Source organism: Mycothermus thermophilus, assembly GCF_041956435.1.
Source record: "Mycothermus thermophilus strain CBS 625.91 unplaced genomic scaffold VTJ04scaffold_4, whole genome shotgun sequence".
Taxonomy (NCBI): domain Eukaryota; kingdom Fungi; phylum Ascomycota; class Sordariomycetes; order Sordariales; family Chaetomiaceae; genus Mycothermus; species Mycothermus thermophilus.
In genome coordinates this window covers 3,376,874-3,400,301 of record NW_027191430.1, presented here as the reverse complement: position 1 = coordinate 3,400,301, position 23,428 = coordinate 3,376,874, and the positions used below count along the sequence as shown (strand labels likewise).

Below are 23,428 nucleotides of genomic sequence, written 5' to 3'. Positions count from 1 at the left end.
CCAGTCAAAACAGAAACACAAGACAAAACTCCCAAATCAAACCAAGTAAAAAAAGCCACATCACCCTACTCCCTCCCCTCTACTGAAGCGAAGACGGAACAATCTTGCTCTTATCACACACCAACTTGGCCAGCATCTGCGTCGACCCGCTCGACAGCAGCTCGAGCACCTGCAGATTCGCCTCAAACTCCCGCGTGATAAAGTTCCTGATCTCGATGGCCACGAGCGAGTCGAGCGGGTAGTGCGACAGCGAGCGCGTCACATCGAGTTCGTCCTTCTCCATCATCAGCACCGATGTGATCTTGTCCACGAGGCCGCGGCACACAGCGTCCTCGGCCTCGGCGCGGGTCGTCGCCGCCCGGAGCGCAGCACCGAACGAGATGGTGGCGGTACCCGCCGACGCGTTGAGAGCGGCCGCCTCTTCCTCGGCCGCGAGACGCATGGCGACGAACTTGGCGTCGTCAGTCCAGAACGGACGGAGCGTCGCTGTGATGCGCATGCCGGTAATGGTGTGGCCGTTGCAGGCGCTCGCCAAAGTGCCGTCGATGGCGGCGGCGAGCAGCGCGAGCACTTCGCGCTCGCAAATGGTGTCGCTGCCCAGGTTGCGGGCCACCTCGGCGGCCTTCTCGAGGTCTTCAGCCAGATAACCTGAGTCGGAGACGGCGGTGAGGTCGAGCGAGGAGGCGGGAAGACCCTGCGAGAGGCGGTGCTGCACGAGGCCGTTGAGGAAGCAGTTCGCTGCGCTGTACGCTGCTTGTCCGCGGTTGCCGACGGCGCCGGCGGCGGAGGAGATGGCCACGAAGAAGTCCAGCGGCGTGTTTGCCAACGCGTTGTGGATGTTCCAGCCACCAAGGACCTTGCCCTCGATGACTTGGTAGTAGTCATCCCATGTCATCTTCTCGAAGAGGACGTCCTGCATCTGGGGTTAGCTGTCTCGTCGCGCAACATTCGGGAAGCGTCATTGTTGACTTACCCTGAGGACCATGGTACCATGGACCACTCCACGAATAGGAGGCAGATCGCTCAAGCTAGAGATGAGCGCATCCACATCTTGCTTGTCTGCCACATTGCAGGGACGCACGACCACGCTGACGCCCTGGCTGGCAAGCTCATCAACGAGCTCCTTGACGCGACCCTTGACAGAACCGCTGCGAGACACCAGGACGATGGTCTTTGCGCCCTTGGAAGCCATCCAACGGGCCATGCTCCGGCCAAGACCACCGGTACCACCGACCAGCACGTAGGTTGCGTCGGGGCGCAAGAGGGTCTCTGCCTTTGTCGAACGCGCGGCCTAAGAGTTTCCATGTCAGTTGTCATGCCCAAGTTCAATTGGAAGAGAAAATTGACTTACCTTGACAATATCGTTTGCATCGGGCACAACAACGAGCTTCCCAAGCGTCTTTCCAGTCTGCTGGGCCTTGAAAGCCTCCTCAACGTCCGAGATGGAGAACTTGGTGATGGGCGTGGCCGGCTTGACCTTACCGTACCGCAACGTCTGCGCAACATCCGCCAGCACGCGCTTGACAACCTTGGGGCGTTCCTCCAGCAGAGTGAGGACGTCGAGAGACGTGAAGCTGGCATTGTTGTCGACGGTATCCAACTCAAGCCGCGTCTTGGAGCCGGACTCGCGCCTCGAAATGTCGACGAAGCGGCCAAACTTGGCGAGACACCTCCACGACTCGCGCAGTCCATCTCCGGTGAGGGAGTTCAAAACGACATCCACCCCGCGACCGTTGGTGGCCTGGAGGATGGTGTCGCCAAAAAACCCGTTGCGGCTGTAGAAGACGTGGTCCTCCGCCAGCCCGAACTCGTCCACCAACAGGGCCTCCTTCTCAGCGCTGCCGACAGTCACAAACACCTCAGCGCCGATCATTTGAGCAACGTTGATGGCTGCCTGGCCCACGGAACCGGCGGCAGAGTGAATGAGGACCTTGTCATCCTCGTTGAGCCGGGCAAGTTCAACCAGGCCATAGTAAGCCGTGACGTAGGCAAGGGGCAGGCTCGCGGCGGCTTCGAACGTGATGTCCTTGGGCAGCTTGAAGGCAAGGGACGCCTTTGTCCGTGTCCGTGTCGCGTAGGCGCCCTGCGGGGTGAAGGCAGCGACACGGTCGCCGACCTGGAACCCGACGACGTCAGAGCCCACAGCCGTGACGACACCGCTGGCCTCGATGCCTGCGCTGGAGAGAGGAATCTGGCCCTTTGCCGCGAGACCGTCGCGGTAGCTCAAACCAATGGCCTTGACCTCGATCTCGACCTCATCGGCGCTCAGGGGCTGCTCCACCGCGGGATCGTCGACGAAGTGGATCGTGTCGAGCCCGCCAGCTACGGACATCTGCATCCTCAGCGCGCGGTTGTTCTCTCCAAACGGCGTCGGCTGCAGGGCGGAAGGGTTGGTCCGCTGGAAGACGTACTCGTCCATCTCGCGGTCGTGGACGATGCGTGGCGTGAAGAAGGCACCGCCCCGTTCCATGAACTCCAGTTCGCCCGTCGCGGAGGACGAGGAGCCAAACACGGCGCGGAAGACTTTCATGACGGCGTTGACGGTGTCTTCTTCCGAGAGGTGGGTGTGGCCGTCCATGTCGAGTGTGGCAAACTTCATGGCGGTCTCGGACCGGATGGTTCGGCTGAGGCCAGTCACCATGTTGGCGTCGGGGTTTGTGGCCTTGTCGTAGGCACCGCGGACCACCCAGAGAACGCCGGCGGCAGACGTCAGAAGCTTCTTTAAGCTCTCGAACTGCTCGGGCGTGAGTGCGGACAGCAGCGGCTTGTGCAGCTCGCTCAGGAAGATGACGGTCTTGCCCGCACCGTCGACCGAGCCCAACGGGCCGAAGTCGGGCAGCTTGCCAGTCGCCTTCTCAATGGCGTTTGCCAAGCCAATGGCGACGAGGTTTTGGAAGATGTCGTCCTCGTGGATGATGACGACATCCACGTCCTCTGGAAGCAGTTCGCTCTCGTTGTCGCCCTGGAGGATCGGCTCCCACTCCGTCTTGTAGCAGAGCTCCCGAGGAGCCACAACATCTGCCTGAGCCTCATTGTCGAGAATGGGAGAAATGGTGAGGCCGTGGATGGAGACGAGGGTGTCGAGGTTGTCCGAGACGGCGGTGACGTTGACCTTGGTGGCCACTGGCTTGCCTGAGGGAACGTCGCCCTCCGAGAGCGCCCGAACCGAAACCCCGGGTTGTTTGGCCAGTTGGGCGACATCAAGAGAAACAGTGACTCGGTCCATGGCAGAGGGCAGGTAAATGGTTCCGATGTCCCGCCGGCCGGCTCCAAGGATAGGCCAGTACATCTCGATCAGCGACTCGAGGAAGGCGGGCTGAATGATGGTGTTAGCCACGAAGCCATTCGGCATCTCCTTGGCAATGTCTGGAACCACGACATTGCCGACAGCACGAGTGTCTGTGGCACGGCAGCTCGTCAAGCCCTGGAACGTCGGGCCATAGGCGACGCCCAGTTCGGACAGCTTGTCGTACATCGTGCTGGTGGTGATGGTTGTAGCATCCGACTCCTGGGACAAGAGAGACCGGAGACGCGCCTTGGCGTTCTCAGTCTTCCTGGCGCTGTCGACGTCGTTCTGGTCCGTCTCCTGCGCAGAAACGAACCCAGAGCAGTGCTCGGTCCAGCCCTGGTCGTTGGTGTACGAGCAGATCCGGAACTCGTCCCAGATGTCGGACGGGGAATCACGGCGAGGACGCAGGGTGATGGTGACCTCGACGTCCTTGTCTGGAATGACGAGGGGTTTGGCAATGGAAATCTCCTTAAGCTCGATCTTATCAAACTTGGCATCCCGGTTCGCCGCCCGCTGGGCTGCTGCTTCGATGGCCATGGCGACGAAGCCGGCCATGGGGAACACCGTCAGTGACTGGATCTTGTGATGCCGCAGCCAGGGGAGATCGTCCAGGCGGACGATGTTGCGCCACGTCGGCTCCAGATCACTGGAGTAGTTTGCCATGGTGCCGATTATATCGCTTCTTCCCCCAGGGGCGTGCTTGTGCAGCTTTGTGAACCGCGACTCTTGCCAATATTTGTTCGAGTAATTCCATGGGTACCGGGGCAGGTCCGTCAGCAAGACAGGCGGCTTGATCGGCTGCACGGGGAAGTTGATGGCGGCGAAGTCGAGGTTGGCGCCCTTGGTGAACAGAGTAGCAGCGAGCTCCAAGGCCGTCTCGACCGCGTCGCGCTTGCGAATCAGCGCTGAGGCGTACGGGATCTTGGGAGCCGTACCGCCGACCTCCTTGAGGATCTGCTTGATTGGGCCCTGGAGACCCGAGTGCGGGCCAAGCTCAACCAGCATGTTGACGCCATACTTGTGCTCTCCTGTTGGCTCAAGCATACTCTGGACCGCCTCGGAGAACCGCACAGCGCAGGTGAGGTTCTCGACCCAGTAGTTGGCCTGAAGCTCGGTGCCATCGGCAAGGCGGCCGAGGAGCGACGAGTGGAAGCGGATATCGGTTGGCACCGGAGGAGGAAGATTGGCGAGGGACGCGGTGTACTCCTTGGCGACCAGGTTCATGTGGTGAGAGTGGTAGGCCACATCGACGACCAGGCGTCGGTGGAAGGTCTGCTTCTCCTCGCAGATCTTCTCCAGCTCGGCGATGGCAGGTTCGTCGCCGGAGATGGTGAGACTTGTCGGGCTGTTGTAGCAAGCAATCCGGGCTTCCCTGGCCTGGAGGTTGTCGAGGATGGGCTGGAACTCTTCCTTGGTCCCGCCAACTGCCATCATGCGGCCGCGGAGTTCAGGGTGCTTCTCCTTGAGGATCGGGATGAGCCGGCCGCGGTGGTAGGCGATAGTCATTGCGGTGTCAAAGTCGATGATCTCCGCAGCGTATGCCGCAGCGATCTCACCGCTCGAATGGCCAGCAACAGCCGTTGGGCGGATGCCCCAAGACCGGAGCAGGTCAATGAGGGCAAGCTGAATGGCCGTGCATGACGGTTGACTGATGTGAGCCTCATTGACTTTGCTCGTCTTCGCGTCGCGACCAAGTTCCTCTGTCACCGCATTGTAAGCTTCTGGATGTTCAACATGGAAGAAAAGAGGTACATACCAATAAGGGACCAGTGGGCGCCGTGGACCTTGGTCAAGCATACGTCGGCCCGCTTAATGGCACGGGCGAAGACCGGGTATTGCTCATAGAGCTCCCTGCCCATGGCGTACCACTGAGCGCCTTGGCCAGTGAGGATGAAGCCAATCCTCAGAGGCTCAGTCTCTTTCCCGGGAGTGAATTTCTCGGCATTGATGGCCTCGATAAGCTCAAACGAGTTCATGGCGGGAATCGCGGCCCTCCACTGGAGATGAGACCGACGCTGGCCAAGAGTGTAGGCGAGGTTGTTGGTGAGGTCCTTCTGGAAGAACTCGGGGCGCTGTTCGAGGTAGACGACGAGGTTCTTCAGCACTTGGGTCAAGCTCGTCTTGTCGTTGGCCGTCATGACGTAGAGCTTGCGGCCCTGGTGCGGCTTCTCCGGAGACTCAAAGCCTGCCAATGGCGCCTTTTGTTTGCGGAATGGAGCAGCCTCCAACACGACATGGCCGTTTGTGCCACCGAAGCCGAAGTTGTTGACGCTGATGTACTTCTTCCCTCTCGGCCATGGGCGCTGGGCGGTGGGCACCTTCAAGTTCCACTCCTTCCATGGGATCTTGGGGTTGGGGTGCTTGAAGTCGTAGTTGGGCAGAATGAAGCCGCGCTCAAGCATCAACGCCGCCTTGATAATGCCAGCGATTCCTTTGATATGTTAGTATTGAGGCCTGGCGATCATCATTCTGCGTATACAATCCATACCTGAAGCAGCCTCCAGATGGCCAATGTTTGACTTCACGGAACCAATCCACAAGGGGTCCCGTGCCGTCCTCTTCTGGCCCAGAACATTCCTGATTGCCGTGGCCTCAATTGGATCTCCCACCCTCGTGCCGGTTCCATGGGCTTCAACGAAGCCACAATCAGCTGGATCAATGCCGGCATTCCGGTAAACCTGCTTGATGAGTTCCTCTGGATGAACGTGTTAGTCCAGCGGGACGGCATGAGAAAGCCAGACGGAATCCAAGCCTCACCCTGCGCTGCTCCACTCGGCATGGTAATACCGGGTGTCTTTCCGTCCTGGTTCAGTCCAGTGTTGACGATGACGGCACGAATGGAGTCGTTGTCTCGGATCGCCTGATCCAGGGGCTTCAGCACGAGCATGCCGCATCCTTCACCACGGCCAAACCCGGTGCCCCTCTCATCGAAGGCAATAGAGCGGCCGGTGTCAGACAGCAGTCTGTGGAGGAATCAGTAACGATGTCAAACTGTGCGTATTACTATCGAGCTGTGCATACCTGCATGTCGAGAAGGAGATCCAGAACTCGGGGAGCATGTTGAGGTGGCACCCGCCGACAAGAGCGCAGCTGGTCTCTCCAGCCCTCAGGCTTTGGCAAGCCAGATGAACGGCAACCATGCTCGACGAGCATGCCGTATCGGCGGTGAAACTTGGTCCTCTCAGGTCAAAGAAGTGGGAGATGCGATTCGATTGCATAGCAAAGGCACAGCCTGTTGGAGTCCGTTAATAGACCAGCACAGCGAAACAAGCCTGAGATGTCGCTTACCTGTCGCCTGATGCATGGGGATGGTGTCGGAGTCCCGGAACAGATGGGATTCGTACTCGGCGAACGAACCGCCGATGAAGACGCCGACATTCTTGCCCACGATGGAGTGTTTGGGAATACCGGCGTTCTCGAGAGCTTCGAAGGTGCACTCAAGGAGGAGCCGTTGCTGCGGATCCATGGAGATGGCCTCCTTTTCGGTAAGACCAAAGAACGGGGCATCGAAGGCAGCGAGATCGACATTGAGGAAGTTTCCGCCCACGGGATTCAAAGTGCCGCCCTTTCCGGGGTTTGGATGGTGGAAGCGAGAGCTGTCAAACCTCTCCTTGGGAATCTCTGTCCATCCAGTCCGGGCCCTAGCGCAGAGTTCCCAGAACTCGGCAGGCGTGGAGACGTTGCCGGGCATGCGGCAAGCCATACCGACGATGGCAATGGGCATTGGTTTTTGGGAGCCATGGCTGGATCCGTTGGTGAAGCCGTTAGTGTGTCCATTGGAACGGCCACTTCTATGGCCATTGAAGTAGCCATCCGTGCTTCCGCTGGAGCTCCCGTTGGAGTGGCTACTCGAGTAGCCGTCGGGACGGCTGTGGGTGTTGGCGTAGTTGCCTGGGTGCTGGACGGCAAAGTAGTCACCAACGCTCTCGCGCGTTGGGCTCTCGCGCGTTGGACTCCCGGTGGAGCTATTGTCAGGCGTTATCGCGATGGGCGCCATGATCAAGAAAGGGAGGTAGGAAGGGGTGAAGTTGGCGGTCGATGGCGCCACGAATTTGCTTCAGCCTTAGGGGCTATGGAGAGCATCAAACTGTCCAAGGGCTGGCAAAGACGGGGCGTGGTTCCATGCCATCGATACCATCCAGAAAGACCTTGGACATAGGCGACAGAAATCCAGAGGCTTAAATAAATATTATGCTTGGGGAGGGCAATACCCAAGCCTCTTCTCCGCTTGTCAACAACCATCCTCTACAATGGTCCCTTCACATGCCTCAGGTGGATATCAGATCCCTCCCGCCTCCCCCGATGCAGGGGCTCAGGGACAACCCGGAAAGTTCCTTGTCGTCGCCGACGGTATGATGGGTGCATACTTCGGGGTAGCGGAACGCGGAGCATGCTCACCACACTGCTAGATTAGGTGACGAAGCCCGTACCTCGGAAGCATGGACTATGCGTCAATTTGCGCGACTCAATATCGCGTTGGAGGAACGTTATTGTCGGCTGGGGCTTTCGGCACGGGCAGAGATAGAAAGATGGCAGCCCCATCCCACCATATCCACAACAAATCACGACGACCGGCGTCCACCTGTCGTATCTCACAATTCCCAGGACCTATGGGGCTGAAGAAGTCGATAGGGGCAAATCGTCTCCACGTGAATAGCCCTGCCATCGCGGGATCCTGATGGCCTCATGGACGTCAAGACCTGGTACCGGTATGCGTCATGGAAACAGAGATAATAGATGAGCACACGGAAACTCGGCGCGTGGGGAGAGGAGACAATAATCTGGCATGGCATGAAGTGTATCCTCCGGCGCCATTGTCTCGGGGAATATGTGTATAGCTTGTTCTTGGCTCCTCCATGACGCAGCCATCGTTAATGCTCCCGGTTAATGTCGTGGACAGGATATTCTTCTGCTGTAGCCATTGCGGGTTAAAAATTGGAAGTGGAGGAGCAAAAGACATCCATCAAGGGTCTATCCCCGATACAGGAGAAGAGAATGGCGTGGGGTGCAGCAGCCACTGCAGCTACCTTCGTACTTACTTCCCGGATCGAGTTGCCTCACCATCTGCTCCGGAGCCGACCATGGTGATACAGCGGGGCAACTACCGCCAGCCCCAGACATGTGGTTTCCCGGGCTACTACCTGATCCGGGGCCAAGGCGAGCGTCAAAACGTGGGCTGGATGATACCTGCCATTACTACTAGGTCAGGTAGGCAGTCGGTACTTGGCTTCGGCTCCCGGCCGATCCTCGACCCTCGCATAAAATCTGGGGTAGGAATAGCCTCCAGAGACAGATACCACCTCACCCGTGAAGATGCGTTACAACGGCAAAATTCCGGGCCATGATATTGGCACCCCTCTCGCGACAAGAGACACCCTCGCGCCGTTCCAGGCTAGGTGCTTTCTCAATCACAACAGGAAGGACTTGACATACCTGAAGGTAGATAGTCAGGTACCTGACCTATGTTGATCGTGAAGAACTCTGGGGTATCATCTCATCCTTATTGTCGCCCGACAAACACCATGTCACCTTGCCTTGTTAATCGGTACACAGGCTCACAACCACAGGTACAGCAGCTGTTCTTGTTGTCTCTCTTTCTTACGTGAGGTGGTTCTTGGGATTAATCCAAGCTTTTTAGGAGGAGTTGTCACTCTGCCCTGTATGTTGACTGCAGGCTGTTGTGTACCCCGACTCGGTGCTTGGCTCTGGCTTGCTTGATCCGAAGTAAGGTAAATTCGAAGCAACGGCATCTTGTACAAGGTCCGGTACCACGCTCTACGAAGCCCCATCTAACGTTCCGGCGCTACGGCACACTTCATCGGCTGTTGGCATATCACAGACTATGCACTTGTTTCTTCTTCTCGATTTCTCGGGCCGGATCACTTCTTCCACATGGAAGCCGGCGTCTAATGCCGATGGACGCCTCCCCAATTCTTCCAATCTTCCTCCGGCTGCCCGGTTCTCACCTCCCATTGACTACCTCATGTAACAGCAGGTTCGTACGGACTCAGGAGCCTTCATGTGAGAGTTCGCGTGTACTTCCGATTTCAGATATCCGGGCGGCTATCATCACAGCCTAGATCCCCTCCGGAGCCTCCTCCCGTTGCCTGACCCACTGCATGCACCTCTGCTTGCGCGTCCATCATGTCAAGATAATTAACATTGCGGACTTCAACGGAACGGCACTTAATTTTGATAAAGGGACGCATGTTTCATAGACACGGTATCTGCGTAATATGAGCGCCCCGGCGCTGGTACAGCCGTGCCTTGGGGGGCTTGCCCCTGAACCAGGTAATAGTGGAAATTCGCTGCTTCTCCTACCCCAGATTATGTCTTCCTGGTAATATTCTGTTCGTTCCGCATACCCGAGGCTCATACTCCATTCATGTGGAGGGAACTATGGTCCATGTTATAGTGTGCCCTACATGGATTGCTGTCACCTTCATGGCGTATCTCCTTGAAGGGTGTGAAGGAGGAGTCGTAAAATAGCTGCAACCACCGGTCCCAAGTTCCAGGTACTGATCTCCAAACCCAGAATTTCGTACAACAATCTCGTTCTCGTCACTCTGCATCTTCCTCCTCATCTATCTGCTGGTGAAACGGAGATCCCGCTCGTTCACCTCGGATGCCTACCGAGTGAACATAATCATTGCAACAGAGAAGACGTAGCAAAGGCCTTCATTGCCAATCAGGGGAACTTCACCTTTCACAGCAGCCAAGATGAGGTTTCTTTGCTTGCCTGGCGCCTATGGAAGCGCCGATGTAAGTGAACCTGGTTTATGATCACACCCTCTAAGGGCACTTCAACTGACATCTGAATAGAAATTTCAAGTTCAATTAGGTGAGCATTCGTTCACTCTGACAGACTCACTCTTGCACTTGGTATTGACTTGGATGTGTGTGAAAAGCGCCTTTCGTCAAAGAGCTCCTCGAGGATGGCACGGCTAGCTTCCACTTCATTCATGGCCCATGCAAAGCCACGCCTCCGGAGGGATTCGAGGAGTACTTTGGCAATCCTCCTTACTACCGCTTCATCGAGCCCGACAAGGACGTTGAGAAGACGCACCAGGACGATATCCTCAGCCGGATCCGTGACTTTCCAGACTGCGAAACCCCTGAGGACACCATGCGTGAGCTGATGCGTGAAGGCATTGCCACCACTCACAGGAGTACCGACAATGCTCTCAAGTACCTCCTCAAGATCATGAAGGACGAGGGCCCCTTCGACGGCATCATCGGCTACTCCGAAGGCGCCACGGTCGCCGCCACGCTTCTTCTGCACGAGCAGCGGAGGTTCAAGAAGAAGGGCATCAAGCCCATGTTCAAGTACGCCATCTTCTTCGCCGGGTGGCCGCCCGTCGACCCGGACAGGCACAATATCATCCTCAGCGACGAGTCTGAAGAAATGATTGACATCCCAACCTGTCACATCAGTATGTTTGTCTCAGCAGAGCCCCTTGCAGAATCATGCTTTGACACTTGAATCACAGTTGGCTCCCTTGACCCCTATGTTCATGGCTCGCTGGCGCTCTACAACGTGTGCAACCCCGACACCGCCTACATGTTCGACCATGCCAAGGGGCACACCCTGCCGCGGGATAAGGAGACTATCAAGGAACTTGCCGATGTCGTGCGGGATGCCATCAAAACCTATGGTCTTGATAGCTGAAATGTGGCGGGTACCCTGTTGGATTCGATTGACTTCTGTGGTTTTTGGTTTCGTGCTTCAAGTTTGTTCTTGGTTGTTGTACTATCATATCTTGGACTTGCCACCACATCTTCCCAGAATATTGCGTTCACGTCGGAAAATATGAAGCAGATTGTGGGTGTTTTCCCCAGCAGGTCGGACATATCAACATGATTCGGCCTAAATATTGACAGGCTCCAACCTGCGGTGCCCCCAGTACCTTGAATGCGTCAAACTCGTGGCGATTTCCAGACTCCAAGTTCGCAGGTAGTATATAATAATCTCCACTGCCATGCATTTGCGCTCATGAATCAGGTAGGCGGCTAAATTCGGTTCACGTCTTGTCATGTGTGGTCGACGACCTTGCTCTGAGCATTTCAGTCACCTTTCCATCTATGGAGAGGAGATCCAATCCCTTTCGCGTGGTGAAGGTCAAAGAAACAGTTCTCATGGATAGATGAGAGGGTTGTACGGGTCTGAGGTCTAGACAAGACGAGCTGTCCTTTTCCTCCCGCTGTCGCGTGCCGATAACTAGCACGTTGCACTCGCCAAAGTACGGTTGCCGATGGGCCCCGAGAAGTTATCCGGGATTACGCGTCCTACTAATGACCCATCGACGTTGATGTTGCCGGGGCTGTCTGCCGTCCATCCCTTGCAACAACACGGCTGTAGTGCCGGATAGCTACCGCAGGCCCCGTCCGTCCTCCCGTCCAAGTACCGATGCCGGTTCCCGACCGTTGAACTAAGAATCAACGTCATCACCCTCTATGTACCACCGGTTATGTCAGTAATGTTTCAATATTAATATGTCCGGAAGATCTCACTTGAGATCAACATACCCCCCTGAACTGCTACCACGCCCAACAGCCTTGCGGGGGCAAATTGATGATTGATTGTCGCAAATTGACACATGCGTAGACGCGGAGCTACACAGGCCTGGCCATGGAACGCCCCGCATGAACATGCACTTGACGAAAGCTTGTTGGAGTCAAGTCTGAGGATAATCATCCAACGCGCCGATATGTCGGCAGCCCTGTATGTCCCCATCTGGTCGGTACCAGCTGGGGCTGCAGTCTGGGACAAAGACCCTGTCCACCGGAGCCTCCGCCGTCGTTACAACTTCCAGGTTAGGCGGGCGGATAATGGTACTCTAGGTGGGACCCGAGCTCAGGAGAACATCTTGGAGTATGAGACAATCTTAGGGCGGACTAGATTATTCATTGCTTCAGAATACGCGGAGAAAGTTGAGATTGACACAGCTTCTTCCTGTTATCCTGTGTCCAAGCCCGGGACTGGAGGAGGCCTGCGCCACGCCCCAGCCTAAGCCACAACTGAACTGGATCCAAACAGCCCCCTGAAGGCAACAACAGAATGCCAAAATAGTCAGTTGCGGTGAAGAGCCACAGCAACACCTTCCTGAGGCTCGTCCTTAGGATGGCCCAGCCAACACCAGCGAACCCTCAGCCCGCCGAGGCAAAGAAGAGGCGAAGTCTTCTCAAGCCTGAACACAAAACTGCCATCAGAGACTTTGTCGTAAGCATAGGCCGCATCCCCAGACACCAAACACCACCCGTGCTAACGTTTGCATCTCAATCTTTCTCAGCGTATCTTTTCCTTCTCAACATGGGTCGAACGATTGGTCCTCGCGGCCTCCGTGCTGGCCTCACTGGGGACAGGCGTCACCATGCCGATCATGAACATCATCTTTGGTGAATACCGGAATGCCAAGTCCAATGTTAGGTGCATCTGCTGACCAAAGCTTCAGGTCGGATGGTTGGCGCCTTCACTGGGTACTTTAGCGCTGAGCCTTCGACGACGTATGACCTGTTCAGGGGGGCTATCAACACTTGCGCGTAAGTCGAAACGCCTTCACAACATAGTTATCTAACATAACCTCTGACATGTCGTAGGCTGTACCTTGTCGGCCTGTTTTGCATCAGGCTTGTTTTGGATTATATCTCATATGTGAGCTAGTTTCCGTCATCGACAGCATGAGGATGCTGCGTTATGATAAACCGTCACTCACAAGATTCACTACGCCAGAGCGGGTTTCGAGTCAGCAGCATGAGGATATCGGCAAGGATCAGGCTCGCGTACCTTAAATGTCTCTTCGCGCAACCCATCTCGACACTCGACGTCATCCCGCCGGGCCAAACAGCCGCGATCATCACTGTCACCGCAAGTACCTTACAGTCAGGGATATCCGAAAAGCTCTCGGTTTTGGTCCAGTGTGTATCGACTGTTCTCTCTGCCTTCCTGATTGCGATGTACTACAGCTGGTCCCTGGCTTTGGTCACCAGCAGCGGCCTTGTCTTGATTGTCATCACCTACGCCGGTACCACACCTTTCCTCGTTAAGCGGCTGAATGAGGTGCAGCATGCCGATATTCAGGCGTCGACCACTGCGAATGAGATCTTCAACTCCATTCGCATGGTGGCAGCCTGTGGAGCAGGGGATAAGATGGCCCGGAGATATGCGACTTGGGTGGATGAATCTCGTCGCCGTGGGCTGAAGATGTCTCCGGTGGTAGCGATCGAGCATGCAATAGGTAACAAAATTCCTTGAGGTAATATTGGAGCCACCCTATGCTAACGGACCCGTATGACAGTCCAGTTTGCAGTTTACAGGTACGCGGCCAATGACCATCTCATATGAGACCAGATAGTAACCCGGACCAGCACATTCGCTCTCTCGTTTTGGTACGGTCTCAAGCTGTACATGGAGTCAGAAACACATGGAGCAGAAACACTCATTGTGTAGGTTGTCCGTGACATGAAAACCAAGTCTTTCGGTCGTGCTGACCACAGACACAGGGTTTTGATGTCCATCATGCTCATGACGACGTCCATCAGCGGCATCACCGCTCCCCTCTCTGCGGCCATGAGAGCCGCCGGCGCAGCCACAATCTTTTACACAATCATCGATGCTCCGAGGTCGGACAAGTCTGGCGTCAAAGCCCCTGAAGTTTCGGCCTCGGAGGATATCGTCCTTGAGAACGTCAACTTCGCGTATGCCACCAGACCACACATCAAGGTCCTGGACAACTTAAGCCTCCGTCTCCCAGCTGGCAAGGTAACTGCTCTTGTCGGGCCTTCTGGCTCGGGGAAAAGCACCATCGTTGGGTTGCTGGAGAGATGGTACGAGATCGAAGCTTGGGACAGCGGCCATCCTGTGAGTTGCATGATCTCCTGAGAATTTTCCAGAAGGGAGCTTGCTAACACCGCTCATGCAGAGCGTATTCTGGCGCAATGGATTCATCACAACAGGAGGTCGGCCACTCAGAGAGATCGATCTCAAATGGTGGCGGACACAAATTGGCTTGGTTCAACAAGAGCCATGTCTCTTCAGCGACACCATCTTCAACAACGTGGCATTCGGCCTCATCGGCACTGAATGGGAGGATGCTAGTCTTGAGGTCAAAGAAGAGATGGTAAAACAGGCTTGCGCTGCGGCCTATGCAGACGAATTCATCAATCGTCTGCCTGAGGTGAGCTGATCCTCACGTTGCAGAATCCTATAATCACATCGACTGACTTGCCCAGGGCTACTTAACTATGGTCGGGGACGCCGGGATGAAACTCAGCGGGGGCCAACGCCAACGCCTCGCCATCGCACGGGCTATCGTCAAGAACCCCAAGATTCTGGTTCTGGACGAAGCAACCAGCAGCATTGACGTCAGGAGCGAACAACAGGTCCAAATGGCCTTGGATAAAGTCTCACAAAACAGAACAACACTCGTGATTGCGCATCGACTCGCAACTGTGAGGAAGGCTGACAATATCGTTGTTCTCAAGAACGGCAAGGTCGTGCAGCAGGGCTCGCACGACGAGCTCATGAAGGACGAAGGAGGTGCATACTTTGGCTTGGTCATTGCTCAGCAGCTTTCTGTTGAGGCCGAGACTATTGCTGAGAAGCCTGAGTTGAGCAGCAACTCGGAGGGTGTCAAGGAGAAGGAGAGCATGGCGACAATCACCACCGACGCAGCGGAAGAAAGCCAGAGCGCGGATTCGAAGACCCCGGCGGAGAAACCCAAAGCTAGAGAGTTTTGGAGGATATTCTCCCTGCTTATAAGGGAGCAGAGGCACAGGAAGAAGTGGTACACCATTCTGCTTCTCAGCGCTCTTGGTGGTGGAGGTATGTTGTCCCCTCCACAGATCATCAACACGAAATACAACTGACGGATGGTTCTCCGCTTCACAGCCAGTCAGCCACTTCAGGCATATCTCTTCGCGTCCGAGCTCACTCTTTTCCAGATCCCGGGAGAATGGCTTTACGGCCTAGCCAGCTTTTGGAGTTTGATGTTTGTAGCTCTAGCCGGCTTCGTTGCTGTTAGCTATTTTGCTCTGGCCTGGTCATCCTCAAGCATTGCCTTCGTGAGTATTATCCAGCCCCATGTCGACCACGGGCTACCAACTAAACTAACATCACTTCCAGGATGTCACCCACTACTACCGCAGCGAGTACTTAACCAACATGCTCTCCAAACCCATCTCCTTCTTCGACCACGACGCCCACTCGGCCGGCGCCCTGACGGCACAGCTAGCCACCGACCCCAGCCAACTCCAAGAACTCGTGGGCACCAACATGGCCTTCGTCGTCATCTCCATCCTCAACGTGATCGGTTGTCTGGCTCTCGCTTTCTACTTTGGGTGGAAGCTCACGCTAGTCACCCTCTGCTCGTCAATGCCCCTGATCATGGCCGCCGCCTTCTTCAGGATCCGGTACGAAGCGCGGTTCGAGGCGATGAACAACGTCGTGTTTGCCGAGAGCGCGCGGTTCGCGACGGAGGCGATAGGGGCATTCCGCACCGTGTCGTCGCTGACGCTCGAGGACTCGATCATCCGCCGGTATGAGACGCTACTGAGGGAGCATGTCAGGCAGGCGTTTTGGAAGTCGGGATGGGCGACGCTGGTTTTTGCGGCGGCTGATAGCGTGGCGCTGCTATGCATGGCGTTTGTGATCTGGTAAGTTGGGTGTTTATCGGTGATCCCCTGAAGCTGTGGGTTGTGTTGCTGACTCGGTCAGGTACGGAGGAGGCCTGATGTTGAACCTTGAGTATACCTCGTTCCAGTACATGATTGTGTACATTGCTGTCCTGCAGGTAAGTGCGAACTTTTACAATTCTTGGTTGGAGTCATGCTGACGCTGAGGTATAGGGCGGCATTGGAGCTGGAGGATGGTTGAGCCACGGTCCAAGTAAGCCATCTCATACCCCCCAAGTCAGCTAAGGTCCCAGACCTAACTACCAGACAGATATCGCAATGGCATCAGTTGCTGCTGGCCGGATTATCGGCATGAGGGGATCAGGCCAGGGTGATAACAAGCCGGAATCCCTGGACAATGAAAAGCGTGATGATGACGACATGGGGATGAGCATCCAGTTCCAGGATGTCTGGTTCCGATACCCGACACGAGACACACCCGTTCTACGTGACCTTAGCCTGGAGGTGAGAATTGCTTTCATGTCTATCCTTAGTCTGAGAACTTGTCTGACGGATAACTGTGACCAGATCAAAAAGGGGCAGTTTGCTGCCATTGTCGGCCCATCGGGTAAGTTAGCCAACCCTGCCCCCTTCAATATGGGAAAATGACTGACTTTAACTCTATTCAGGATGCGGAAAGACAACAGTCATCTCGCTATTGGAGAGGTAATATCGTGCCCATCAGTTTTCAGTAAGAGGGGTGTCACTAACAACCGGAAACAGGTTCTACACCCCCGACTCTGGCAGTGTCCTTTGTAACGGCTTAGACATCTCAAATCTTTGTCTCAACACATACCGGAAAGCGATCTCACTTGTCGCCCAAGAAGCAAACCTCTTTGACGGATCCATCCGGGAGAACATCCTCCTCGGAGTCGACGAGGCATCCACCACCGAAGAACAGCTCCACCAGGCCTGTCGCGATGCTGAGATCCACGACTTCATCATGTCACTTCCCGACGGCTACAACACCCAAGTGGGCTCGAGGGGCGTAACGTTGTCCGGCGGGCAGAAACAGCGTCTCGCCATCGCCCGGGCCCTGATTCGCAACCCCCGTCTCCTCCTGTTGGATGAGGCAACCTCCAACCTGGACACGGACACGGAGAGAGCGGTTCAGGCGGTCTTCGAGAAGACCAAGAAGAACCGCACCATGGTCGTCGTCGCCCATAGACTGGCGACGGTTCGGAATGCTGACGTCATCTTTGTCCTGTCGGAGGGCAAGGTGGTTGAGCAGGGAGATCATAACTCACTTTTGAGCCAACGGGGAATTTACTATCAGATGGTAAGACTTCAGCAACCATACACTACGGACTTATGTGTTAACTCCATCGTAGTGCCGGTCTCAAGAACTGGACAAGTAGGTAGCCTCTCATTGATGAGTCAGTGATAATGAATAATATATGTTGTTGCACATGCTAGCCTTCGTTTTGTTATATCTGTTGCTCGGGTGGTCATGGCAACCCCTACTGCATACAAGTGTGGTCTCATCGGATATCTATGTCAACGGAAACTTCGGGTTGCACTAACTGAGATGCCGCTCGAAACCGGTGACGGACACGGAGCCGATCACATCATCGCGGGGGCTCCATGTCCGCCCGGTTAACGCCCCTTATCCCCGCAGTGGGGTCGGAGATATTAATGTACATGAATCTTGGGGTTGATATCCACACAAGGTGATCCCGTCTATAATTACCGTAGCCACAAAGTTGAAGAGCTGTCTGTTAGTAACCCTGGCTGTCTCTCAAACGCACTGCTCTCACCAACCTCACAAGACTAACAACGAAACCAGAGCCACCGCGCGTGCTCGCATACATCACTCCTCTTTCGTAACTTTGAACCAGCAGCACCTCTCGCCATGGCGAATTCTTGGATCACCCCCAAGCTCCGGGAGTCTCTTGAGAACACCAAGGTCGAGTACCGGCGGCTGGGCAACAGCGGGCTTCGCGTCTCGGTGCCCATCTTCGGGTGCATGAGCTTCGGCGACCCGAAGACTCTCGACTGGGCGATCACCGAGGAGGAGGCTCTCCCGCTGCTCAAGGCGGCCTATGACCGGGGCCTCAACACGTGGGACACGGCCAACACGTACTCGAACGGCGCGTCCGAGATCATCGTGGGCAAGGCGCTGAAAAAGTACAACATCCCCCGCGAGAAGGTCATCATCATGACCAAGTGCTTCTTCGCCGTGGGAGAGGAGCCCGAGATGCGCAGCTTCTTCGTGCGGGACCAGCTCAAGCAGTCCAAGGACTACGTCAACAAGTTCGGGCTGTCGCGGGCGGCCATCTTCAACCAGGTCGAGGCGTCGCTCAAGCGGCTCGACACGGATTACATCGACCTGCTGCAGATCCACCGCTTCGACTACGACACGCCCATCGAGGAGACCATGAAGGCGCTGCACGACTTGGTGCAGTCGGGCAAGGTGCGCTACATTGGCGCGAGCAGCATGTGGGCGACGCAGTTTGCGCGCATGCAGTTCGTCGCCGAGAAGAACGGCTGGACAAAGTTCATCAGCATGCAGAACCACTACAACCTGCTCTACCGCGAGGAGGAGCGCGAGATGATCCGCTTCTGCAACGACACGGGCGTCGGCCTGGTCCCCTGGGCGCCGCTCTGCCGCGGCCACCTCGCGCGACGGCCCGAGGAGTACGGCACCACCACGCGCAGCAAGGGCGAGAAGGAGAACCAGCCCGGCGCGCTCGGCACGGTCGAGCCAGATATTAGCATCATCAAACGGGTTGTCGAGATTGCTGATAAGCGTCAGTGGCCTGTAAGTAAACCCCTGACAACTACCATTTCTTGCTTTTATTGCGTCAACAATATGCTGACCAGAGTTCACCTTGCACAACAGATCTCCCATGTTGCGCTTGCGTGGATCAACAAGCGCGTCACGAGCCCCATCATCGGCTTCAGCAAGTTAGAGAGGCTGGAGGAGGCCCTCGCTGCAAACGGCAAGGTTCTGACGGAGGAGGAGGAGAAGTATCTGGAGGAGCTCTATGTTCCGAAGCCTATTAATGGTCATTTCTAGACGCCAGGAATCCAGTCCTGGCCATGAGCTACTCGATTGTCACGACAACGAAATGTACTATGCTCCTTGAGGCGAAGATGATAATCTCATGTTGTGTACCCTACTCTCATTGATGTCGGTTCTGTTCTTAAGCATGTGTTGGTCAAGTCCGGCCCATCTTTGTTTGCCGGGCTTACTCCCAGTCAAGTCCAAAACATTTTACAATAGTCTGTACACGAGAGTCCACGGGAGGGAGAGTGCAAGTTATGGAAGAGACTGGGGGCGTGTGTGTTCTCGTGCGCTCGTTTACTTGGATGTGATTCAGGGCGAGAACATCTGTCTACGGCTGGAGGCGTATAGGTGGGTCATGTCGAACGTGTATGGTGCGGAGGTTGAGTTCTAGGGACCTCAGAATCGGAGGAAGCAGTACCATGGAGGCCCGTTGGATATCAGGAGAAAAAGGAGGAAGGGAAGAAGTGAATAGTTGGGTGCTAAGTGAAGTTGTGGTCGTATAGGTATATATAAGAATGAATAGGGGGATCGCTGCCAAATCTTGAGTGCCATCGAATAGAATGTTAATTGGCTTGAACCACCACAGCTTGCCAGGCACCCAGGGAACGGCTAAGGAGTGCGGCTAGGTGTCCCTGAGGTGTGTGAACAGCAAAGAGGAATAATCTCTATTCGCGTACTTTGGGTATTCTTCCAACAACACAGACCTAGAGTCTAGCTTCGGCAACTGACTCGAGAGACATTACTCGCGGACAGCGATGACCCAATATAAACGGCCGACAATGAGCTAAGAACGTATTCTCTCCCCCGCCCATAAACGAACCCAATGCATCCTTATGCACTCCAACGCCGCAATGTGTAAAGTCCCAACGCCGGGTCCCTTGCCGCTACAATCTGCGGCTCGAGAACCACATTATACCGTGTCCCTATCAGTTACCACCGTCTATCTCAGTGCCTCCCGTCGCTGAACAACATCGAACAGGCTCGAAGCCCATGGCTTAAGCACCCTCCCCAAACAGCCGAACAAGCAATACCCATATGAAGATGACAGCACCCGCAAGGAGCAGCTTGTTCTGGAATATCCAGCTCTGGCCAGCGTCCCTCTGCTGGATGACGGCATCCACTACGGCATGTGCTTGATGACCACTACCTGCAGCGATACCCAACTGTGGCCCACAAGACGATGAAGCACCATTCTCAACAATCTTGTTGCCCGTCGCCGGGTCGATCTTATTCTCGCGCATCCACTTCCAGTTCTCTTGGTCCAGCTCGGGCCACTCCTGCCTGAACTTGGCGCCGCCGTCGCCGGCTTTGATGTTGTTCTTGCCGGCACCGTTCTCGCCCTTGATGTGGGAGCCGCCGCCGGTCGAGTTCCACCAGCGCGAGCGCGCGGCGAGGTACCTGCGTTCGGCGTCGCTTGCGGAGACTGACCCCGTCGTCATCTCCTCGGACGTCATGAATGAGAGCAACCCGATTAGAATCGTCGAGACCTCCCAGGCTGGGTTGAACGAGCGAGGGTGGAAATCGGAGATGGATAGACATAGGCGACTCGATGGTTGGAAGCGACCTGAGGGAGTGTGCATGCGGATAGCGGGTGGTGCGAAGGGGTAGTTTGGCGGGAAGATAAGCGTGCCCCAGTACTGGCCGCCATGGTAGGGAGTGTTCTCTGGGCCGGTGATGATGTAGTGCCATCTACGATGAAAGTCGTCGGTCAGTTCGTGCACGGGATGTACAAAGGCAAGGTAGGAAGGCGTACTCAAGGATGTTTGACTCGGAAGGGTGGGCTGTGATATACGGTGGTGGGCTCTCCATAATGGCCTTGTACTCGCGCGTTAACTAGGAAAGACGAGTTGACGTCAGTTCATGTTTACTCCAGCGTAATACAAACAGGCTTACGCACGCGCTTCTGGGCCGCCCTAGTGGCCATGGCGGTTGGGAGACAGTCGTTGAGGAACGCGGTCGAGTTGCGGAGTTACGTCAGGATGGGCGTCGTGAGCCCGCGAGGGTGCCAAGAAGCGTTGAGCTGGCGCAACCAAGGGGACTCGGAGCGACAAGCAGCAACGAAACGATGGACAAAGATAAGGCGCTGAACGAGCGAAGAAACAGGGAGAAAGGAGCGCTAACTTTCGCTGCGTATCGACTGCGGTCGAGGAGCCGACAACCGGGTGGAGGGGTGAAAGATATACGCTGGGTCAGGGGACAAGATACTCGGTAAAGGATACGCTGGTTTGGATGGTGAACGGAGGCAAACGCAGATGCAGAAGACAGACTAGGACGGGGAACGCGGGAATCCAATGACTCCAAGTGGGGCGCAGCGGCACGAGACAGCTTGCTGCCCGCGCCTGCCAAAGTTAGAGCGCCACAGACAAATGGCATGTATCAGCCACACTGGCCAAGGCAGCCACACTGGCCAAGGCAGCCACACTTCAGCACGTGGGGTAGGTGGAAGCCGGGACCGGACCCACCCAGTATCCGGGACCCACTCTCGGCTGCGAACATGGGACCGGGCCTGGAAGAAGTCGGGTTTCGGGTGCAATTGCGCCTGCGACAGGGCAGCACCTCAACGACATCACCAAAAACCAACAACCCCAACTTTGCAGACCCCAGGCACGCCGCCACACCTCCCATGTCCGCCCCTTTCGTCCCCGGCGGCGGAAATGTAAGCATTCCAATTCCAAAATCACTCTGTCAGCCTCAATTGGAGTTTCTTGAGGGTCCAAAGTTGCTCCAAAACAGCTCACTAGAGCTTGGACCTGGCCCCTCGTGCACATCCACGCCCCTCCATTCTCTTTGATGGCTTGTCTTCTGACCTCAATAACAGGCCGCCGGCGTGGCGGATGCGCCCAACAATTCGAGTTCTGCACGATCACGCATGGTAAGGCGACTTGCCGTCACGACTCCTTAAAAACACCCGAGAACTAACCTTCCTGCCCTCGCCTTGACAGCTTGAGGACCATCGCCTTACCCCTGCCACCATCAGCAAGCTCGAGGTCCACGGAGCCCCCAACACACGCCGAAGCCTTCTCGACCACGTCTTCCAGCCTCTGATTGACGATACCTCTGCCCCCGGCACCACCCTAGGCCAGGTCATCGACCGCATCGGCGAAGCCACCCGGAAGCTCTCGCGTTTTGACATCTTCAAGGATGAGGGCTTTGGCATTTTCCTCTCCGAAACCCCTCGCCCCGAGGGTGCCCCTCCAGCAGACAAGACCGAGCTCGACGTTTCCATCAACGTGAAGGAGAAATCCCGTCTCGTCTTCACTGCCGGCACAGACTTTGGCAATGCCGAGGGGTCCGCCTACACCAACGCCGTGGCGCGCAACATCTTTGGCGGCGCCGAGACCCTCTCCATCAACGCCAGCACCGGCACGCGCACCCGCTCCGCCTATAACGCCGTCTTCTCCACCCCGATCAACGGCAATCCGGACCTGCGCCTCTCCGCCGAAGCTCTGCGCTCCGCCACCCAAAAGCCCTGGGCCTCCCACGAGGAGCGCCTCACCGGCGGCAACTTTCGCCTGGCCTGGCTGACCTCCTCCCGCGACACCCACACCCTCGCCTACTCCTCCGTCTGGCGCCAGCTGACCGGCCTCTCGTCCACCGCCTCCCCCACCGTCCGCGCCGACGCAGGCGACTCGTTCAAATCCTGCCTCACCCACACCTTCACCCGCGACCGGCGCGACAACCCCATGCTCCCACAAAGCGGTTACCTCCTGCGTAGCGTCTCCGAGCTCGCCGGTTGGGGTCCTCTCAAAGGCGACGTCTCGTTCGCCAAGACGGAATTCGAAGCCTCAGGCGCCGTGCCCATCGCCGGCCGCAAATCCGGCATCTCCCTCGGCGCCGGCTTCCGCTTCGGCCTCCTCTACCCGCTTCCCACGGGCTACTCCCTGACGGGCCCCGCCCAGCCGAGCCGCATCAACGACCGCTTCCAGCTCGGCGGCCCGACCGACGTCCGCGGCTTCAAGCTCGGCGGGCTCGGCCCGCACGACGGCGCCGACTCGGTCGGCGGCGACGTCTTTGCCGCCGGAAGCGTCAGCGCCCTGCTCCCCCTGCCGAGGACGGGCCCGGAGTCGCCGCTCAGGTTGCAGCTGTTTGCAAACGCGGGGAGGTTGGTGGCGCTGAGTAGCGCGAAGAGGGGTAGGAGTGGCAGCAGCGGCAGCAAGGGTGGGAAGGAGGAGGGTAGCAGGGGAGGCTTGGCGATGGATTCGGCCACCGTGTTGAGGAGCGTCCAGTCGGCCGTGGGCGAGCTGGGCAACGGCTTGCCGAGTCTTGCCGCAGGCGTGGGCTTGGTGTATGCCCACCCCGCGGCGAGATTTGAGTTGAACTTTAGCCTGCCGCTGGTGCTGCGTAAGGGAGAGGAGGGGAGGAAGGGGTTGCAGGTCGGTGTTGGTATCAGTTTCTTGTGAAAAAGAGGCGGGACAGTCATTTGTTGGTTGAGTAATTCGTGTGTGTATATAAAAGGCGTA

At 56.5% G+C, this 23,428-nt stretch overlaps 5 protein-coding genes across 5 annotated transcripts; 3 read left to right on the top strand and 2 right to left on the bottom strand.

Moving 5' to 3' along the window:
- Window positions 1-79: 79 nt before the first annotated feature.
- On the bottom strand, window positions 80-7,286 carry VTJ04DRAFT_6957 (uncharacterized protein; the record flags this gene model as incomplete). The annotated part of the gene is made up of 8 exons (XM_069365233.1): window positions 80-913; window positions 974-1,291; window positions 1,352-4,989; window positions 5,046-5,720; window positions 5,778-5,984; window positions 6,047-6,252; window positions 6,311-6,521; window positions 6,578-7,286. The coding sequence occupies 8 exons, from the start codon at window positions 7,284-7,286 to the stop codon at window positions 80-82; spliced, it is 6,798 nt and encodes a 2,265-aa protein (XP_069218981.1).
- A 2,723-nt stretch (window positions 7,287-10,009) lies between these two features.
- Window positions 10,010-10,958, top strand: VTJ04DRAFT_6956 (uncharacterized protein; the record flags this gene model as incomplete). The annotated part of the gene is made up of 4 exons (XM_069365232.1): window positions 10,010-10,051; window positions 10,112-10,130; window positions 10,198-10,722; window positions 10,780-10,958. The coding sequence occupies 4 exons, from the start codon at window positions 10,010-10,012 to the stop codon at window positions 10,956-10,958; spliced, it is 765 nt and encodes a 254-aa protein (XP_069218980.1).
- A 1,039-nt stretch (window positions 10,959-11,997) lies between these two features.
- Window positions 11,998-18,977, top strand: VTJ04DRAFT_6955 (uncharacterized protein; the record flags this gene model as incomplete). Its single annotated transcript, XM_069365231.1, has 21 exons — window positions 11,998-12,161; window positions 12,410-12,509; window positions 12,580-12,685; window positions 12,742-12,829; window positions 12,887-12,941; window positions 13,020-13,524; window positions 13,585-13,603; window positions 13,655-13,732; window positions 13,790-14,147; window positions 14,209-14,463; window positions 14,519-15,110; window positions 15,177-15,349; window positions 15,411-15,940; window positions 16,002-16,077; window positions 16,133-16,172; window positions 16,230-16,423; window positions 16,487-16,526; window positions 16,588-16,624; window positions 16,682-17,237; window positions 17,745-18,719; window positions 18,801-18,977. 21 exons carry the CDS (start codon window positions 11,998-12,000, stop codon window positions 18,975-18,977), a joined length of 5,118 nt encoding a protein of 1,705 aa, XP_069218979.1.
- A 986-nt stretch (window positions 18,978-19,963) lies between these two features.
- Window positions 19,964-20,892, bottom strand: VTJ04DRAFT_6954 (uncharacterized protein; the record flags this gene model as incomplete). The annotated part of the gene is made up of 3 exons (XM_069365230.1): window positions 19,964-20,657; window positions 20,722-20,801; window positions 20,866-20,892. 3 exons carry the CDS (start codon window positions 20,890-20,892, stop codon window positions 19,964-19,966), a joined length of 801 nt encoding a protein of 266 aa, XP_069218978.1.
- Window positions 20,893-21,462: 570 nt separating this feature from the next.
- Window positions 21,463-23,368, top strand: VTJ04DRAFT_6953 (uncharacterized protein; the record flags this gene model as incomplete). The annotated part of the gene is made up of 3 exons (XM_069365229.1): window positions 21,463-21,624; window positions 21,787-21,840; window positions 21,911-23,368. The coding sequence occupies 3 exons, from the start codon at window positions 21,463-21,465 to the stop codon at window positions 23,366-23,368; spliced, it is 1,674 nt and encodes a 557-aa protein (XP_069218977.1).
- Window positions 23,369-23,428: the final 60 nt, after the last annotated feature.